At 50.5% G+C, this 19,895-nt stretch overlaps 7 protein-coding genes across 7 annotated transcripts; 4 read left to right on the forward strand and 3 right to left on the reverse strand.

Annotated features, from left to right (window-relative positions):
* Positions 1-598: 598 nt before the first annotated feature.
* On the reverse strand, positions 599-3,076 carry phzA (putative serine/threonine protein phosphatase). Its single transcript, XM_067627437.1, has 2 exons — positions 1,290-3,076; positions 599-1,213 (listed from the first exon to the last, which is right to left on the reverse strand). Exons 1-2 carry the CDS (start codon positions 2,646-2,648, stop codon positions 953-955), a joined length of 1,620 nt encoding a protein of 539 aa, XP_067480135.1. The 5' UTR covers positions 2,649-3,076; the 3' UTR covers positions 599-952.
* Positions 3,077-4,060: 984 nt separating this feature from the next.
* ASPBRDRAFT_54670 (LSM domain-containing protein) lies at positions 4,061-5,386 on the reverse strand (the record flags this gene model as incomplete). The annotated part of the gene is made up of 5 exons (XM_067627274.1): positions 4,061-4,217; positions 4,452-4,520; positions 4,568-4,749; positions 4,992-5,150; positions 5,276-5,386. The coding sequence occupies 5 exons, from the start codon at positions 5,384-5,386 to the stop codon at positions 4,061-4,063; spliced, it is 678 nt and encodes a 225-aa protein (XP_067480136.1).
* A 396-nt stretch (positions 5,387-5,782) lies between these two features.
* Positions 5,783-7,207, reverse strand: ASPBRDRAFT_42639 (uncharacterized protein). Its single transcript, XM_067624842.1, has one exon. It carries the CDS (start codon positions 6,874-6,876, stop codon positions 6,247-6,249), a length of 630 nt encoding a protein of 209 aa, XP_067480137.1. The 5' UTR covers positions 6,877-7,207; the 3' UTR covers positions 5,783-6,246.
* Positions 7,208-7,745: 538 nt separating this feature from the next.
* ASPBRDRAFT_124706 (protein MEMO1) lies at positions 7,746-8,959 on the forward strand (the record flags this gene model as incomplete). Its single annotated transcript, XM_067617721.1, has 3 exons — positions 7,746-7,900; positions 7,958-8,026; positions 8,086-8,959. The coding sequence occupies 3 exons, from the start codon at positions 7,746-7,748 to the stop codon at positions 8,957-8,959; spliced, it is 1,098 nt and encodes a 365-aa protein (XP_067480138.1).
* Positions 8,960-10,734: 1,775 nt separating this feature from the next.
* Positions 10,735-12,410, forward strand: ASPBRDRAFT_29787 (glycoside hydrolase family 71 protein; the record flags this gene model as incomplete). Its single annotated transcript, XM_067622704.1, has 4 exons — positions 10,735-10,881; positions 10,931-11,459; positions 11,517-11,742; positions 11,795-12,410. 4 exons carry the CDS (start codon positions 10,735-10,737, stop codon positions 12,408-12,410), a joined length of 1,518 nt encoding a protein of 505 aa, XP_067480139.1.
* A 2,044-nt stretch (positions 12,411-14,454) lies between these two features.
* Positions 14,455-15,672, forward strand: ASPBRDRAFT_29788 (uncharacterized protein; the record flags this gene model as incomplete). Its single annotated transcript, XM_067622705.1, has 4 exons — positions 14,455-14,515; positions 14,588-14,909; positions 14,966-15,399; positions 15,626-15,672. 4 exons carry the CDS (start codon positions 14,455-14,457, stop codon positions 15,670-15,672), a joined length of 864 nt encoding a protein of 287 aa, XP_067480140.1.
* Positions 15,673-17,494: 1,822 nt separating this feature from the next.
* Positions 17,495-19,343, forward strand: ASPBRDRAFT_29789 (uncharacterized protein; the record flags this gene model as incomplete). Its single annotated transcript, XM_067622706.1, has 2 exons — positions 17,495-18,967; positions 19,017-19,343. 2 exons carry the CDS (start codon positions 17,495-17,497, stop codon positions 19,341-19,343), a joined length of 1,800 nt encoding a protein of 599 aa, XP_067480141.1.
* Between the last annotated feature and the right edge of the window lie 552 nt (positions 19,344-19,895).

Here is a 19,895-nt window from a genome sequence, read left to right on the forward strand (position 1 = left end):
GGATTAGTTGAGACGGCTGTCGTTTGTGATCTTGTCTCTTTTCTCCCTTCGTACTTGTAGATGAAATTGGGAAAGGCATAAGCTAGAAACCAGAAGAGTAGTAAAGGATCAAGACAACGCCATGCATGTTTCCTGTAAATCTCTACCACAATCATCGTGAAAATCGAACCATGTTCCCATGTAGCATGAGCGTAAAGAAACCGAAGCAACCCAGAACCTGCTGATCTGCGTTCAGAAGACAGCATACATATCGTGACGCATCAAAGTCTTGTCTCGATGCCCGAAGGCGGCGAGAGATTCCATAGAAAGTACAGAAAAGTAAACATGTAACGAAAACGCCGATAAAAAAAAAAAGAAGACAAGGTACATTGCAAACTCCCGTGACTTTCCCTCTTTGGCTTATGGTCGTGATTTTAAGTCAGACTTCTTTTTCTTCATGCAATAAATATGCGGCTGCTATGTGACACTCCAGAACAGTACGCCGCTGTATAAACTGTCTAAGGGCGATTGGATTTGTCTCATGGCAGGCCTGTCATGATGTTGAGTGATTTCGGGTGGCGAGAGATATAACAGACCTGGCGCATCCCGTGTCTGCTGCAACTGCAGAGTGAGTTTCAGTCGTGCGAATCAGCGTCGCGGTGCTGTGAAGTGAGTTCCGGAAGCTGGTACCCGAGAGATGCGTATATCGACGGGCAACGGATAAGTGTAGCGCGGCATCCGTTTGCTGGTGACGGTATGCTAGCCCCACCAGTCGATTATAGGTCGCACTGTCGAGTGGACGGGACGTTGGACGCTGGCCAGCCATGGCAGGCTCAGGTCCAGATCCTTGGTGGTGACATGTGGGCGGACGGCGATTACTTGGCATGTAATTACCAAGACCTCTAGTAGCTCTGCGCGGAGACAGGTGCAGGCTGCATTCGTTAGCATTGAACAAGTAAAGACAAATGCCAAGTTAAGAGAGCAACATCGTCATCCCAAGTACAAGCGTCTGGGCGGCGTTACACAAGGGAGCTGCGCTGTGACCTGGCAAGAGAAGATGGCTAAGCAAGGGACAACTTACAGGACTGCTGAGCATGCTGTTCCGCTTGTTCCGGCCCTTCTTAATATGGTTCTTCAGTGCGGTGGAATCCAGCGGTTTGAGCAGCTCGAAGCTACACAACAATTCCCCTGAAACCGACATGATGGCACCCCAGTTGTCGAATTCACCACAGTACTAAGGATGGATAGCGGTTAGCAAGGACAACTCATCGGACTGCAGATACGTCGGAATGGGGTATGGAGGCACTTACATTAGGGGCAGAAAAGACCGTAACGAGGATTCGATCCTGGTAAAACTCATAGCCGTCCTCGACAACCATGTGCGCTCGGCAGACCAAGTCGAAATCATGACGTTGCAAAAAGTCCATGATGACCTTCTTGCCGAAGCAGTAACTCACACCACGCTCGTTCGGCTCCCAGTCCTCTTCCATATCTGCAGGATCGCTCCACAAAAGGTCATTCAGCAAACCGTAGTCCGGCACATCGGTCGGACGTGCGATTCCTCGAATGTCATCCATATGCGAGAGGCTAGGAGACAAACCACCATGGACACAGAAAATCTTGCCTGCAACGATCGCAGCAATAGGGAGGCAGTTGAAAGTATCGATGAAGGTCTTCCAGATCTTGATGTTGCAACGCCGTTTACATTCATCATAGAACCCATAAACGCGGGTCACGTTGGCACACTCATGGTTGCCACGTAGGAGGAAGAAATTCTCCGGGTATTTCAGCTTATAGCACAGCAGGAGAAGGATCGTTTCCAAACTCTGCTTTCCACGGTCCACATAATCACCCAAAAACAGATAATTTGAAGCAGGAGGGAACCCGCACATCTCAAAAAGCCTGATAAGATCCGTGTATTGACCATGAACATCTCCAACAATCTTGACCGGGGCTGACAGCTCCAACAGAGCCGGCTGAGAGAGAAACAGCTCCCGTGCAGCGGTGCAGATAGCCGTGATCTCCGCGTTTTTCAAGCAGACGGTCTTAGTAACCTTGGTCGAGTATCCGGCGTCGAGAAGCCGGGAGATCATGTCGTCCAAGTCAATAGACTTCAGAGCGCCCATCCCCATACCTGGCGAGCTAGCTGCTTCGAGCGGAGTGTTCATGATATAATCCAGAATGGGGTTGAGTTGATTGTCCTTCTTGATGAGGATAGATTCACCCACGGCCTGCGAGGATGGGCCTACGGGAGCAACACCAGTGGGAGGAGCGTCCGACACATGGTCAACCTCACCACTTTGTTGCATAGCATTCACATCTTGATGTCCTCGCTTCAAACTGCTCGACAAGGATGGGGATGGGGGAGGCTCGGGGGCATCGGATTTCGCAGCAGGGTCCTCGGCGGTAGGAGATTGTGTACTCAGATTGGTAGAGCTGCGTCGACTTGCTGCCGACTTGATCGAGCCAGCATCCGACCGGTCGGTCTGGCTCTCCGTTTGCGACAGCGCGGACGTCGATGCGCGGGGACTGTCACTGCTACGAATTTTCGAGCGGATCGAGCCCCGAAGAGAGCGGAGCGATTCTTTGGTGTCCGACCGAGAAAAAGACGGATACGACTGCAACGAGTCGCCCGGGCTAGAGTTGCCCTTGGAATGCGACTGACCCATTACTGCAAGGTGAAATATCTGCCAAGCTCGATCTCGGACGTCTATACAAGCGATATACGTTCAAAGTGTGAGCACCAAGCCCTGCAGTGCGTCGGAATGCTAAAAGTCGTCTTGGCTGCTGCCTAGTCCCGGGAGGTTTGGTCCAAATATAAAGGAGACAGATCTTCCACGACGGTATGGACGGGAAAAAGACAAGTCCTCGATCGCGAAGGTTGGCGGTGACGGAGATGCAACGAAGCGATAAACGGGGGCCAGTTACGACGAATATCAGTACAACAAGGGAGCCAGTCCCAGGGGGGCGGTTGCAAAGATTAAAAGGCGATTCGACAGATCGGTGATGTCGAAGAGTTATTGGAAGGAATGGATGGGCATTGAGCGGAGGGATGAGAGAGCTTCACTATGAGAACCGCCGACAGCTAGTAAGGTGCTCGGAAGGGGAAGCTCCGATTCGCCGAAAAGAGCTTCTAGGGACGTGCGGATTAGACGAGGCTTGAGCAGGCAGCGACAGACGGAACACAAGAATCACAAACACAAAGGAGGAATAATCAAGGGGAGAAAAATAAGAAAAAATATTGGCGTTAAGTTGAAGGTGGCATGTGTAGGGAAGATCCGTGAAGGCTAGAAGCTTTGAACGGAGAATTTGGGTTGAGTTCGGGGCTGTGGGAGGGGAATAATAATAGAGTGTGGAATGGATGCGTCATTATGGGGTGGGAAGAATGGAGATGAAACCAGACCGGACAGGAAGGGAAACTCACCCTCACCAGACAACTGGGGAGATTAAAGCACTGAAAGCTGACGAGAGATGCTGCGAAGGAGAAAAAGGAAATTGTGAGAGGTAGGAAATAGTTGAAAAGGTCTAGTCGATCAAGGAAAAAGAAAGGAAAAAAGGGGAGAGTTGAAAGTGTAGTAGTTGTAGCTTTGGTGGATGTCGCCTCAATAATCCCCCAGGCTGTCGTTTTTGGTCTCGATCCTGCAGCCAAAGCGGGTGTGGCATTTCCCGGAGGATCTGTCGGCCCGGTAGAAGCTTGGGCGGCTTGGAAGGCCTGAGGATGAAATAGAGCTGCCTAGAATCTCTTGTCACTGAAGAGATGGGTGAATCGATAGATAGGATAGATAAAGAGATATTTAAATCTAAGATACCACTCCTACACCGAAGTCTAAACTCTGTTCTACTACCCAACTTGCCCTGACTGTGCCCGGTTCTTCTCATTTATATCACCAGGGACTATAGGAGTAATTTGGTGTCGGCGAACAGAAATAGGCTTACGCCCCTCCCTCTCCAACCGATGACCGAGCCACATTTCAGCCCCTCGTGACTACTATACATACAGTAGAAAGTTGACACCACGCAGCAGCACAGACACGTTCTGGTCTCTCCATCACACCCGTCTTTCTTCTTGGCTTCGTTCTCTTCAGGGCATCATAGGTTCCTCGCGCTTGCAACCATGCATACAGATTTCAATCCTGCCTGGAAAGCCGGACGCACCACTTATCTTCGGATGATCACCGACTGTCAGCCTCTCAGATGCTCCGAGCGCTCCCGACATTTCCATGAGGGAATGCGTCGGCCTGTTCCATCATTGGTTGGACCGGAACGCATGTAGTCATAGACTTCTGCCAGTTGAGATAAACTGCCATCCCGCTGGTGTCGAGTCTACAACCCCTCCAACGCAGGGCCGACGACGGATCATGAGGCGTAGAGTAGTTAATGTGCGATGCAAGATACCTCTTAACTAGTCCAGAGGTGGCAGGACGCAACCTCAGTCAGCAGCAGGTCCAAACTCTACCCCACTGCAGGAACACCGCCATTTCCATCTCCAACCCCAGCCCAGCCTGGTCATGATCATGGCTTCTGCTGCCAAGCCCTCTCTACTGCGCCAAGCACCAACGACTTATGTCCGATCTTTTCTCCTAGCCACGTTGTGGTGGGCATGTTTTCGGTGATGTGCCTTGGCCTGCGCTGCAGTCTAGCTGATGCGGGTAAAAGATTCCAACCATGGCATGTGTGACACTGAATGGGATTACTGCGCAGGTGAATATGCAGAGTCCGTCTTTTTGACTCGGCGCTAATAGGTGCATTTATCCAGTCGGTTTCCAGTACCTCCCCAACGACCATCATTGGTCACCCTATGACCGCCCGCCAAATTCCTTAAAAATTGAGAAAGCTGGGGGGGCGAGCGGTGTAACAGCTTTTCGTGATGTTCGTAGCGTAAACGGTAGACGGGATTTATAAAACAACGGCGTGCCGCCATTTTCATTCTACTTCTTCAGGGACTCCCGCGCCCGAATCTGCTGCGGGGTTTCCTCCAACTCAATTTTCGTAATATGTTGGCCAGGAACGACCACAAGACCGATGAATCGACTCGTCATATCCACCTTGATGCTCTGGGCGTCGACTGCGCTACCGGCGGCTGAATCATGCGTATCCGTGGCGGCGTCTCGAACAGTAGATGGGGAAGGGAAGCGGTACTCGTAGGTGCTGGCAAGGATGATATTTCGTGCCTAATGCGGCCAAAACAAGTCAGCAGGCGCTAGTTTATTTTCTTTCTCGTATTCTTAGTTTTTTCTATCCCTCCGAGCTTTCCAAACAGAATAAGTGAAACGGAAACTCATAACAAAACACCTACCGCATCCGTACACTTGAAAGTACCCACGAAAATGCGCGTGTCTGTCGCGTGCACTCGTAACGTCCGACCGATCAACGAGTCCAGATATTGGACTGCTTGATTTCCATCCATTGTGTCCTTTCCTGTTCTTCCAATCGGTTGACGTAAGGCAACCTGTCTAGCCACACCTTCACTTTTGAGCGGGGTGGGGTTTTGACCACTAGAAGAAAGAAATCTGGCGGTCTAGACTATTCTGCGTTGTCCCAAGGCGAGGCGGGAAAATCAATCAAGGGGCGAGATTGGGGAGTCTCTTATAGCCAGCTGAACTCAAACGCCTAGTTAGACTGGACGGAATCCGGTTGGTTGTCGGGGAGAGAAAGATGGTCACCAGGTCGCGACAAAGAGAGCCGCTGGAGACCTCAGGCATTCTTGTCGCATGTGACGTTCCGCAATCGGGCACGCTATAGCCTACAAGGATCAATTTGAGATGAACCTCGCTTCATATGAAAGGAAGAGAACCATTCATGACTAGATCGAGCTTTAGATGTGTAATTTAGCATGGATGGTACCGTTACGCCTTGTTCACTATAAAAATTACGTGCTTCTATTATTTGCATCGTTCACTACACTACAGTATAACGATTCTCCATGGAAACTATATACATCATATCGTCTGTATCATCTGCAGCTCAGTCGCCAAGGTAGCTCGGAATGACTCGACTTCAACGTGAGTATCTTGGCAGCCCTTTACGGCAGAAGAAGGTTTCAGGCTGCTTTGATTCATGTCTCCGACAAAGGGAGACATGCAAATTGATGCGCCCTGCAACGTATATCAAGTGACAGTGTTGTGACACTACCAATATGACCAGCACATTGGTTCGCGCGAGTATAATATTAGGACAAATAAAATCAAGGTATCATCGCTGGAAGAACTAATGCCGCTGGTATCGCACGCTATGGGGGGAAAGCACCCACGAATGATCGAGCACTCGTCATGCCCAACCAAACCCTCCGAATGGTCTCCGAGGCTCCTGGACTGACTCGTTGCTTACCGAGTCCATGTCCATATCACTGCCCGTCAGCTGCGAAGGTGGGCTATTTGTGCTCCAGCCGGTCGAAGTAACCGGCGAGGACAGATTGAAGTTATGCGATTGGAAGGAGGTTGTCTGTAGTGGTATGGCATTGTTCGATTGTTGATCCACCTTGTTCAGACGGTTGTGCATGGGTGTGGATTGGGAGGGTCGGAAGAACTTGAGCAATGTCTGCTGGCGTGGGTCGACAATCTCGGACGATGGTACAGGTTCTGGCTCACTTGCCTCATCCTCATCTGTGGAAGAAGTGGGAGCCTGGTGTTGTTGTTGTTGTTGTTGAGCCGTAAAAAGCCATCTAATTGTGTTCTCTACTGTATGTGAGACAATTGCTCTCGGGTCATAAGGGTGCAAACTTCCGGGGCACTCACCATAGACTACTTCGTCATCCGGGCGATCGTTCCTGAAGCGCTTGCGGGTGCGACTGTGGAGGTGCTTTGGAGAGTCATCTGCCATGAATGATCGTCCTGACCACACAGGAGCAGGATTGGGTGATGTAAGGCTGGGAACCGAGGCCTTGCGCTTAAGGGACATGGTGTTGAGGCGGAGAAGATTAATTGTTTGGTGTCGCGTGCGAGTCGCGAAGAGTTTATTTCTCGATGGAAATATACAGAGAACTGTTTTGAGAGGACAATGTGAAGAATTGATCGTGTGAAAAAGTTTATTTTCGAGCAATGACCGTGCAGGTTGATATATAGGGTCGTTGGCTACAACAGGGCTGGGGGAAGAGCCTTTTCCAGTGTGGTTGGGAGGAGATACCGGCGCGTCGGAGTCACAGGGAAGCGTGAGGGAGACCGCGTTGCAATACACAAAATATGCGCTATTCCAATTCGGGGTAAATTGATCCGTCCATACCAGTGATCGCAGGAGATAAAGGATAGCAGATAACAGAACCTTGGATCCCAGCATAGTACGGAGTAGCTAATTACTAGTTATTTAATTAGTATTAATTCAACCCGGATGCGCCAATGTCAGTCTCATCTCATATGAGAAGACTACCACAGGCAATCCGTTTCGGGATTTAGCTGTAGCGGTATATACTCCAAACACACACCAAGCACTAACAGCCACGGCGCTGGCAATATAGTTCACAGGATCTGGAAACCATTCTAATTTTGCATGATCTTATACTGAGTGTCAGCTATTACTGAAGAGTGTCTATGATCATGCTGCTCTGCGTCTCGAGGGGCTTGGACCCAACTGCATTCTTCTTTGCGGAACCCGCAATGACGAGGGTTCCGCCTTCCCCGCTTCTGCCTTATCAAGCTGCCACCGACTATTGATCATCGTCATCCAAACTTCACTTCTACTTTCCCTAAGTCATACCTATATATATTGTATATATCTTCAAAACGTTTCTCTAATAGCAACTCTTCAGCGCAAATCAAGTCGAGCGGCTCAAGATGGATGCTCGTGAAGATAGTCATGCTGGTTCATGGTACTCCGACGACAGATCCGCCTTGACCTATCAGCTGGACCACTGGCTGCAAGAGGTGCCGAATGAGATCGAGGGTATCGGCCAACTACCAGTGCCTGGAGCGCGAATGATCATTGCGCCGTATGTATCGGATATGATAGTTTGCATCCTGTTTCCTTGACGCTAATATTTTCTCAGACACGCAGGCTATGCATACTCCGGACGATGTGCCGCTTTTGCCTATAAGGCCCTGGACTTGTCACAGGCGTGAGTAACAACCCTCCACCCTTCGTCTGGCTGTCTGCTAAAAAGGGACAAATGTACAGTAAGCGAATCTTCGTTGTCGGCCCATCTCATCACCATTACTTCACGACGCTTGCGCTTCCTGAGTTCACTTCGTACCATACCCCGCTCTCCGACGACCCTCTGCCGCTTGACACCGAGTTCATTGCCAAGCTACGTTCAACCAAAGCAGTGTCACGAAATGGGCTAGCTTTGCAGTTTACCACCATGTCCCGCTCTGTGGACGAAGCTGAACATAGTATCGAACTGCACCTACCTTACATCCACCGTCTCCTACAACGCCAGCGTCCGAATCAGCCAACATCCGCATATCCGCCGCTGGTCCCTATCTTGGTGGGTGCTGTTACGGAGTCGACCGAGAAGGCTTTCGGAACTTTGCTAGCTCCGTACATTGATGACCCGGAAAATGCTTTTGTCATTAGCTCCGATTTCTGTCATTGGGGGCAGCGGTTCCGTTACACGTACTACAGTCCGCAAGCTCCTAACCCTGGGCCTAGCATTCCCGTTTCCGCTCCAGGCCTCCCTCAACCCGGGATAAATGGTGATAGTGTAACCGATCAGATGGAAATGGTGTCCGCCGGTCGCTCCCTGAAGCCGCGGGACCGCATCAAGAGCCGAGAACCACCAATTCACGAGAGTATCTCGGCAGTCGACCTTGCTACCATGGCAGCTATCACCACCGGAGAGTACGCACGTTTCTCAAAGATACTCAAGGATACAGGGAACACTGTGTGTGGTCGTCATCCCATCGGCGTGATAATGGCTGGCATCGAAGAGATTAGAAAGAATGAAGGAGAGAAGGGCAGATTTCACTTCATCCGATATGACCGCAGTTCAGATGTGATAGAGGTGGACGATAGCTCTGTAAGCTACGTTTCTGCCTTTACCGTGCTGTAGGTTACCCCATGCCCGCTGCAAACCGAGGACCCAGAGGACTTGTCATCTGTATCCAATCCTTGCTAGGGACTGTGAATAGCTGCGTGCCCTTAAGGCTCTCTAGTAGGGTGTAGGAATGAGTATACAACTACTGCCATTCGATCTCTCTTTTGGGTATCTCCCGTCTATCACCCTCCGCATGAGAGCGACCTGATCATCCCCTCAGCCACATTTCCCGACCAAGGAATGAAAACCTTGGAAGATTCAGATCATCGGTCCTGCTGTCAAGGAAGGGTAGCATAGAGGTAGTATTGCTAAGGAGGCTACGGAGATGGCTTTCAGATCACTGCCGTGGTGGCCACTCTTGTTGGGCCATTGATTGATGCCCAATCAATGAGGTTGAAACTCGAAGGTTCTACTCTACCCGCCATGACTGGCGTGAAGACATGGCACTCTCGGAGAGGCTTGTACAGGCATCGAGGAGGACGAACGAGCGATGGAAGATCATTGTCACATGGGCTCCCGATGGAAGCAAAGAAGGTTTGCCGTTACACGGCAATGGAGAGGGATGGAATAAGGTAACTCGGCCACTCCGGGGCAATGACCCCAAAGAGACTGGTAGAAAAGCCTCACGCCTACCGTTTGTTGCTCACTGCCTGGTGCCGGTTTGCAGCGGCACTACATATGGTCCGATTGTCTGGTGATGGGATCGCGTGGCTGATCGGCCGGTTACCCCGCAGCTTTGCGCGATGGTCTGCCGGGGATGGAGAAAAAAGCAAGTCGAAATCCCTCATGCATGATGCAGTGTTCAAGAGGTTGCATTGGGCTGAAGGGAGTGTTTGACATTGGTACGATGGGGGCTGGTGTTGACGGCAGCCGTTAGCCAGTGACACTCTCCAACAACACCCTTAGTCGTGCGACTGCGGAGGTTTGGAACTACCCAATCGATGGAGATGAGCTTAAATTGAAGTCCTACAGCTCGTAGACTTCTCAGCCAATCCGCAGCCAGAAGTGTTGGCCCAGCATTTTGGCTTTCTGACCCGTGCGGTCTCTCGGATACTTCCGTAGCATGAGCCAAATCTTTCTAGGTACCCTTCCAAACATTTGCGCCTGCAGGACCCCAATGGTGTCCCTGATTTGTCTTGAAATTGGACACCTAAGGTGATGTTCTTCACTCTCTTTCGTGTCCGGTATGATCACTTCTGGCGATCTGTTGACTCTGTTGTTCCCGTGGCGGTGTCAACGTCGGGATGTGCCTTCTGTGCCCCAGTGGATAGATCCATTCCCTGTCACCGTTTCCAAAGTCTAGGTCGTAAGACAATCGGAGACAAATTGGAAGGACGGCGGAGATTGCCAAAGGTCGTCACACACACACCGGGAGGCAGGTGTTGTTGGTTTGGGCCCCATGATGCCACAGTCTGAGGTGTGTCGGTATTTGCCGGCAGACAGACGAGTCAAGGCTACTATAAAGGGCGCCAATTGGGCCAGTTTCACTTCTATCAACCCAAAAGCAGAGACCTGTAGTTTCTATCTGACAGGTAAGCCAATCATCTGAGCCTTCCTGGAGACAGTCTGCTGAAACAGAGCGTCGATTAGCGCCTTTGTTGCGAGACGACAAAGAGCTGCATCCAAGAACTATATCATCTGCGCTGCCCACGCTCGTTCTTCGCTTGTTTCCATGGTCAGTCTTTCCTTAATTTGTAGATCCAGAGACGCTTGAGGCGTTCTCTTTTGTCATTCCTTATCTTGCACTTTCGTTTTGGGCTTAGTCTCGATCACTGGTTGATATTTTGAAGATGAAGTTTTTCAAGTTGCCCATTCTGGCGGCTCTGGCTGGGCTTTTTACCGCGGCGAGCTGTGCTCCCACGGGCCAGAACACTACTGTTCCAGTGAATGGCACTACTGAAGCGTCGACTGATCGACTGGTCTTTTGCCATTTCATGGTAAGCCTCCCATTGGATCTGATATGACTGGACAACGCTAACAGATCAGATCGGCATTACCAGCAATCGACAGAGCGCTGCGGACTATGATGACGACATGAAGCGTGCGAAATCTCTGGGCATCGATGCCTTTGCGCTGAATATTGGGGTTGATCCCTACACCGACACGCAGCTCAATTTTGCTTACGAATCGGCCGCACGCAATGACATGAAGGTCTTCATCTCCTTCGACTTCAACTGGTACAACACCGGACAGGCGTCTACTGTGGGACAAAAGATCAGGCAGTATGGAAGTTTGCCGGCTCAACTCAAAGTCGATGGCAAGGTCTTCGCCTCCTCATTTGCAGGAGATGGCCTGGACATCAACCAGTTGCAGTCCGCCGCCGGCACTGAAGTATTCTTCGCACCGAACTTCCACCCTGGCCAAGGAAACTTCAATACCATTCAGGGAGCACTGAACTGGATGGCCTGGGATAATAATGGCGATAATAAGGCCCCCAGCCCTGGCCACAACGTGACTGTGGCGGATGGCGACAAAGCGTACATCAATGCTCTGGGTGGAAAGCCTTATATTGCCCGTATGTACTCTTCTGTGCTGCCAGCTCAGTGGAATCAGTGTTGCTAATGATATACAGCTGCTTCTGGATGGTTCTTTACGCACTTCGGTGGCGAAGTCTCCTACAGCAAGAACTGGGCGTTCCCCTCGGATCTGTTGTGGTACAATCGCTGGTTCGAGATCTTGAACCTCGCACCTCGGTTCGTGGAGATTGTCACTTGGAATGACTACGGCGAGTCGCACTATATCGGACCGCTGGCTTCTCCACACACCGATGATGGCGCATCCAAATGGGTCATGGACATGTAAGCCTCCCAGCTGTCCCCAGTCAGCCATCTAGACTAACCAGCGATTCAGGCCCCACGACGGTTGGCTCCAGATGTCGAAGCCTTTCATCGCTGCCTTCAAGAACGGAGACAAGACACCCGACAAGTACATCACCGAAGAGAAGCTGATCTACTGGTACCGGCCTACTCCCCGGAACATCAACTGCGACAGCACCGATAGTACCATGGACGGCAGTCCCAACAACTCCTCGGGCAACTTCTTCCGGGGACGCCCCAATGGGTGGGAGTCCCTGCAGGATGAAGTCTTCGTCGTCGCTTTGCTCAAGTCTCCGGGCACGATCCAAGCGGCCTCGGGACAGAACAGCCAGAAGTTCGAGGCGCCAGCCGGCGCCAGCGCCTTCACTGTGCCCATGGGTCTCGGTCAGCAGAAGTTCGCTCTCGTCCGCGACGGCAAGACGGTGCTCAGCGACACCAGCCTGAAGGACATCGTCAACACGTGCATCTGTGGCATCTACAACTTCAATGCGTACGTCGGCACGGTGCCGGCCCCAACCACCATTGACAAGCTGGGCCCAGCTGGTCTGTCGGCCCTTCAGCAGGGCTTGCGCGCGGCATGTCCGACTAACACCCTGGGCCTGGGCTCAGTTGCATCTGCTACGCCAAGTTCCACGCCATCTCCTGCGTGAGTCATGACCCTGCCGGGAGAACTAAGACTATGTATCTTAACGTAAACCCATTGCTATGTACCTGTACTTGATCTCCGTTGTCAGTCGCTCATTTATTCACCCTAACGGAGAAAGAGACTTGCTTGGCCTAGGAGGATTCGGACATTCATTCAGACAATGCATTATTGCTTCATTCAAACCATCTATCTTCCTACCTTTCCATTGAACAAACTTCCACGTAGACCACCTCCATTGACTTCTAAATCATCTAATCAACACACCTCCCAAACCACTTCCGTCTCAACCACTCCTCCCTCACCAACCCAGCAACCGCTCATCTCCACCCTGTCTGGCATCAAGCCCGGCAGCAGTTATGTTATATCGTTTCTCTCATACTTTGCATCTCATAGACATCTGCCAGTTATAGAACTATCCACATGACAGAGGCCTAGCTGCCTTTATCAGGGTGAAACCACATATATCTAGAACAGTGGGGGACTTATTGCACTTCTGGTCCTCACCGGTGTTCTTCTCATCGCATTTGTCTTTATTTAGATCCGCCGCGGTGACAATGCCACAATCCCGCTGCGTTTCTTCTCCAACCCAAACACGCGGAGCTCTGCCTTGTCTGGCACCCTGCGTCGAAGCGTGCTTTTATGTGGTCGTGTGCTATGTAAGAGTCCTGTCTTGCGGACATTGGATCAATTCTGACCGATATAGCTCCCTATTAGGTTCCAGATTATCAAAGGAGCCAGTGCCATCAAATCTGGTATCATGAAGCTTCCGATGATCCTGGGTTTGTTTTCGCTTCCGTCTCAGGTGGTATCTCGATCGCTGTGATCGAGTTGTGCCTTTCAATTATCTAACGGTTGGGTTCATATCCATTGGCACCGGGCTTTTAAGTACTCTCGAGACCGACTCGGCACACCCTACGTGGATTGGCTACCAGGCGATCCTCAGACTGGGTGTCGGCATTTGCGTCAAGTAAGACGGTTCTCCCTTTGGTGACATCGCCCTGAGCACCTCGATCATCATCTTCTTCGAGAATTTTGGAGGCGCAATCATGGAGTTGGTAGCGACGAATGTGTTTACGAACCAATCGGCCTGCAACATACGAGCGATGTACCTTCCATCGTCGCGTATAACAAGGCCGTGACACACATCTGATGTTGGAATTGCAATGGCGTACTGCAGCGTGTTAGGGGCGGCCATTTAGGAGTGGGTGTATATCTAAGGGGAGAAGAAGACGGACGAAACTACGACATGATGTAGCATATTGAAGATAGACTAATGAAGAGTAGATAAAAATGGAAGGATAATTGTCAAATCATTCAACTCGGGTAATCCATGGTACACCATAGCAGTGATCCAGACGGGGAAAGTTGTATACGGGGGTGGACCTCGGGCCAGCGCAGCCCGACCAGTCCCTAACGTCGGAAGGAAAGACGCCCTGCGTTGGACAGATAGATAGTGGCTGCCTGATGACTTGGCTGGCTGTCATACTATTTGCAGCCGGGCGAGCCAATGCCATCTGCCAGCGAGCGCAATTCCTTGTGTCTCCGACTGTCTCCGGAGCAGCTTATCGGAGAGACTCGAGGAACTTATCGCTGGTTTATCTCCCGCCGGCGCATTTAAACCACCGCCAGCCCCTGACCAAATAGTTCGCTGCATCTCACCGACTTTCTCGGATCTACTTTGCTTATGACCTGTCCTGACCGGCACAATGATCTTCTCCGGTGAGGCAGTCTTCTGTTGATATCTCTTGCCCCAACAGTGCCTCTGTTCCTCGCCATGGATCTGTTCGGTTAAGCCTGGCGCTTACTGTCGGTTTCCCCTCTCCATCGCCTACTGCTGTCCATCAGCCCCGGATCTCGCGTGATCGATTTCCATTTTCTACCTCACTTTGATCTGATTCTCTCAGATCATTGCGCATACTTGTGACCATCTCTCCTCTTACATTTGACACCATGGCTTGTTGACGGGTTGATCCCGCCTTGTGCTTATACTTGTGCTTCATTGATTGTCTTCTATCTCGTCTTTTGTCCACGTGCCATATCACGACGCCATGGCGCGCAGTAAGCAGGGGGTGTTTTCTTGGGAGGATGTGTTGGCGCATCGCTACCAGAGTGCGTATATCTTATCTGCCAGTTAAATACTGATTGTATTGATAACATCACTAACCACCCATCGCTTATCAGACAACAAACCATCCGGGCTCCCAAGGTCACGTCGATACAGCGCCGTTCAAAGCCAACGGACATCCTCAAAACCCGACACCAGAACGGAATGGACCCTCCAGTCGCAAAGCCCCTTACTGGCCAAGCTTTCGCCCGAGTTGCGACTCATGATCTGGGAGATGGTCCTCGGCGGCATGCGCATCCACATCGTCCAACGTTCGAACCGGCGAATGAGCCATGTAGTCTGTCCTCAGACCAGCGTATGCGATATCTGTCGCGGCGGACTCCCAGGCGTGAAAGAGTCGGCGGGTCTGCTGGCGCTGTCGATGACATGTAAACAGATGTAAGTCACATCTCATATACATACTGCGTATATTGATGTACTCATTCAATACTCAGCTACTGCGAGTCTATCTATATGCTCTACTCGCTCAACACCTTTGAATTCAGCAACACCTGGTCGCTGACATACCTGCGACCTACCATCCCCGCCGACTTCTGGGACGCCATCCGCGAGGTCGAGCTCCGCTGGGCGTTCCCGGGCCACTGGCTCCCCTGCAAGGACCCCGTCAAGTCGGTCTACTTCTCCGCTGGCCGGCAGCAGTGGGTCGAGACGTGTCGGGCTCTCACGCACATGCAGGGTTTACAGACGTTCACGCTGCAGCTGAGCGGCAGCTGGTTCTGTGAGCCGGTGGAGAAGATCCCGGTGTTCTTGGAACCGTTGCGGGAGCTGCATCTGCGACAGCGATGGAAGTTGCAGCTGCCGAGGCAGCCGTATTATGTAAAAGAGATTCGGAATATCGATGGAGATTTGAGGAAACGAGGGATTGAGTGTATGGTGAGGGTGGTTTAGCATTACTTTAATAGTGTGATAGCGTGTTGGCGATGTTATATTTATACCCTTAATAGTTGAGATGAATAATGGACAGAATTGAGTGATTTTGTATATACTTATAGTAAAGATGAATGAGCTTGGCAGAGTACTGGACTAATCTATTGGTAGTAGTCTATAGTACACTTGGTCCCACAATATATATACTGTACTACTATTATCATTAGGCCTGGCACAGACAATACAGAAAACGCGCGCCTCCACCATTCCTTAGTAAATAATCATCTACACAAACCAGCTGAACCCAATGTCAATCCCTATTCACTATCTCTCTACTAGTACTCCCTAGAATATACCAAAGAGAGTTGTCGATATTCCACCTCACCACTGTGTATCCAATTCCTACTTCCCACATCAGCTCCCCCCAAACAAACACATATAACATTCAACACATATACGTCCACATTCCCAACCATCACTATAGAAACCCTCTCGCCATAAGATACATACCCATTCATCCACTCCCTGATCACCTAATCCAGGGGGTGAATATACTCTACCAGATGCATAGTTAGGGAAAATAGGATGATGCTAATAATCTAGCCAAAGAATGCACGTATGTTATGCAGAGGTGTACCTGCATCAATGGAGTGCGGCAGAAAACTCTGTAGTCTAATTTTATTTTTTCCATTCTTCGGCGTTTGACGTGTCTTGGCTGCTTGTTTGGGGAGTATGTTGAGGATTTGTAGTGAGTGGTTGTTTCGGTTGAGGGTTTAGTCGGTGGTGGAAGAGATGAAGTTGTAGTAGTGGTATTAGATGGATTAGGCTTCTATGGAACGGAGATGTGCCTATCATTTTGAAGTGGCGAGAGCAGATTTTGTTCAATTGGCCGTCATTAGGGGTATCTAGCGCTATTCTGGATAAGATATATATGTACCCTTATATACTATGCATGCAGAGATCGGTCACTGATATTTTGGCGCTGTTTGTGCCTACTAATAGTACTAGACTCAGTATGCAAGCTTGCTATTAGCAAAGTATATTCAAAGCCATGGCGTTGTGATGGGTTATATTTAGGATTTCGGGGAGCTTCTTCTACAGTCCAAGCATTGGGCTTGGTTTAGGTAGAATAGGGTGCAAACACCAGTGTAAACAGCTCATGCACTTCTCCATTGGTCTAATAAAAGAAAATTCATCAAGCTTATCACTCTTTCGTACCCCTGGTATAGCATACGTCAAGGCAGCTAGTTGTGGTGGCTGGTGGCTTGCGGAGGAATGTGTGAACATTCTTGAACAGGATCTGAGTGAGTTGCGAGATGGAAGGTTGTTGAGGTGCTGAATTGATCGGTTCCATGGATGAGATGCTAATCTTCATTTAATTCAAAGTGAATAGAGTCAGTTCTGGAAGGGATGGTGCATGTTGTAACCTGGGGATGAGTGAAGGTTATACAAGTATGGGAGGGGAGAAAAGTGGCATCAATGCATGCACCTGGATTCTTTACCAATAGACTCGCATTCTTGAAGATTGTGTCATAAGTCAATAATTGAAGAGCAGTCAAGGGAAATGGGATGGGAGGACTGAGGCAGTCAGGCTATGGCTAGTAGAGGCAGGGAGAGCATGTGCTGTCTTCCGCCGCCTCAACCTCTTTCTTCTCCATCTCACGTCGACCTGACGACGCCAAATTCCCAGAGTGAACTCCCCATTTAATACTCCGCGGACACACCCTCCCTTCATCTCTCATTTGTTAGTTCATGGAGTACCAATTGATCGAGGAGCAAGCCAGGTGGAATGTCTACTTCTCCCCAAGAATGGACAGCCGGCATACCAAGCCAAACAACAAACAACCAAAATCTACAAGTCGGTTCCACTGATGTACATCCAGCTACCCAGCTCGAGCTAACAAGCACCAAAGGAGGCTGTTTGTTGTTTTGACCATCGCTATGGATCGACCGTCAATAATCATATCACACCTGTTAAATACATATCACTTCAACATGCGGCCATGCACCTCAAATTCTTCTTATCTTCCCCAGCCCCATCTACACACGCAGTACTACATGCTTAATGGTCTGTTCTACCTAAGTGATCTACAACCATGCGACAGACGACATCCATCCGCACCTTCGGTGGAATCCGCAGGGATGCTCAAATAGCTCAAGCTTCCGCCGCCCCGTATTCTTCTTACGGCGGCTCGTCATCTACCTACGACGACGGTCAGTGGCACGGAGGATATTCGTCAGGCAGTTCATACGGTCAACAAGCCGGCTCGGGTCAGAGCCAGTCAGGAGATATGTCTTCAGGCAGCGGGGCATACAACGCAGGAGCTCAGGCTGGTGGCGCCGCTCAAGCCAGTCCTGTTGCTTCCACGGATAATTCAGCTTCGTCCTGGTCTAAGGAAAGTTCTGCGAACAGTGCCCAGGGGAATTCTGGAACGTGGACGACGCAATGGGCAGCGAGCTCACCGTCTCAATCGGTTCTAAGTAGTGCAACATGGGAAACCTCCACCATTCCCACACAGACAACCGACTGGACGAGTCTGGCATCGAGCACTTCCACCAACACTGGCACACCCACCAGCTCCAGCACGACCGATACCGAAGCACCCGCCAGTACAACGACAGCTGCCTCGGGTGCCACAGGAACCTCACATGTCAATACTCCCCTGTCTACCAAGCTGGCGATCGGTCTCAGTGTCGCAGTGGCCGTTGTCGCCATCCTGGGCTTTTTCGTGTGGTCGTTGCACCGGAAGAAGCGTGCCTTACAAAGGGCGATCGCTGACCACAAAAACCGGGGCGAGAAGCCGGACCCTAGCCCACAGGAACCCTCAATGATGAAGAAGTGCGCCAGCAGCTTGTGCAATGGCGTATCAGCCATGGGCTCTGTTCCTAAGTTGGCCAAGTCCACGAGATCGCGTCTGCGTTCTACTTCGCAACGTCTTCCTGGAGCTCCCAAACCAGAGTACAAACCGATCAAGGACTTGGCGCTGAAGGTGTATGCGAATAGTCGCGGCATGCTACGTACAGCTGCGAACATCGCCCGCTCTACCTGGCAGAAATCGAACGTACATGTTCCCCGGCCTACTTCCGAGTACATGAACGATCCCAACAGTGTTGTGCGGGATGGCTTCCGCCAGATCCATCGGTCATACTTGTCTTTGCCTCAACCGCGCAACAACGCCAACAAGGACGACAAGGACATTCACCCGGCATTGCGAGGTCTACATTCCTCCACTGAGACATTAGTCGGGGCCGACATGGGAAGAATCAAGGAAGTAACCGTATCCAACACCCCTCCAAGAGAAGAGACGGGCAGGATTCCAGAGGCCAATGTCGCAACAGTGGAAACCGTCTCGCGAGGAACATCGACCAACTCCAGCTCCCCAGCAGTTTCTAGAAGCCCAACCATTGAGGTCCCTACCATCGAAATACCCACCTCTCCGGGTGCACCTCCAATTTCATTGGCTCGTGTGTATCGCGTGGACATGGATTTCCGACCTGTGAGCCCTGAACACGTTGGACTGAAGGAAGGTCAAACAGCTATTCTGCACCTCGTCTATGAAGACGGATGGGTAAGACTATCCAACCCTAGGAACTCCATAACTTAGCTAACTCGCGCAGGCATTGGTCACCGTTCTCGAAACCAACAAAGAAGGTCTTGTCCCACGGGCGTGTTTCTCAGCACAACCAATCCGGAACCAAGCCCAGTATCTCGGCAATAACATCAGTATTTCGACTGATCATGTTCCTCGCTCTCCACGTCCTGCAAGCCCCGCCACGCCATCAGAGTGCGGATCTGATGGTGATCTCGGACGATTCTACTCGAACTGCGTGAGTCCGGAATTGGGGCCCGTTGATGATGAGAGACCACAGACTCCGCGGTTGAAGTCTTTGCCGTCGATTGCGAGTTTCCTTAAATCACCTCCCAGCTTTAAGAGCATGGTATAGGTGACTAGTAGCATTTCCTTCATGTGAATATTCAGTGTTATCCGTGTCAAGCGACGGGTGCACTCTTATTGTATATACATGATATCATAATGTCTTAGTGCGGATATCCTTATAAATTATTGATCTGAGAATTGCGTTGACACGGGATGCTGCTGCTGTGGTAAACTCTCCATGAAGGTAAAACTCATTGTTATGCTACTCATACTATCTCCCTAGATGGGATGATGCATTTTGAAATTGGCTTTGCTATAGCAATTCTTCTTCCTGCTTCCTTCTCGCCTGCTCCTTTTATCATATTTCTTGCTTCTGCGAGCAATTCTTGACGAGCTAGATTCTCGCTTGGTGCACACCAACGGTGTTTGATTGCTGCTTGCCATATCGCAAGAGCAACCAAAAGTTATAACAGTGATTGTGATTTATCACAAGTGCTGGGAGATACTGAAACAAGGAAAGTGCCCAGGGGATGATACCCTTCAAGATATTTGTATAACATATATACTACGCATGGTAGTTTTACTATCGCTTAGTTGAATTGTCTGCAGCTGTCATGTG

The sequence above is a fragment of the Aspergillus brasiliensis genome (genome assembly GCF_001889945.1).
Source record: "Aspergillus brasiliensis CBS 101740 unplaced genomic scaffold ASPBRscaffold_5, whole genome shotgun sequence".
In the NCBI taxonomy this organism is placed as follows: Eukaryota; Fungi; Ascomycota; class Eurotiomycetes; order Eurotiales; family Aspergillaceae; genus Aspergillus; species Aspergillus brasiliensis.

Coding starts and splice junctions, on each gene's coding strand:
- ASPBRDRAFT_42639 (XM_067624842.1), bottom strand. CDS start 6,876: ATGTCCCTTAAGCGCAAGGCCTCGGTTCCCAGCCTTACATCACCCAAT.
- phzA (XM_067627437.1), bottom strand. CDS start 2,648: ATGGGTCAGTCGCATTCCAAGGGCAACTCTAGCCCGGGCGACTCGTTG. Junction 1,214..1,289: donor CGGTCTTTTCTGCCCCTAAT/GTAAGTGCCTCC, acceptor ATCCATCCTTAG/TACTGTGGTGAATTCGACAA.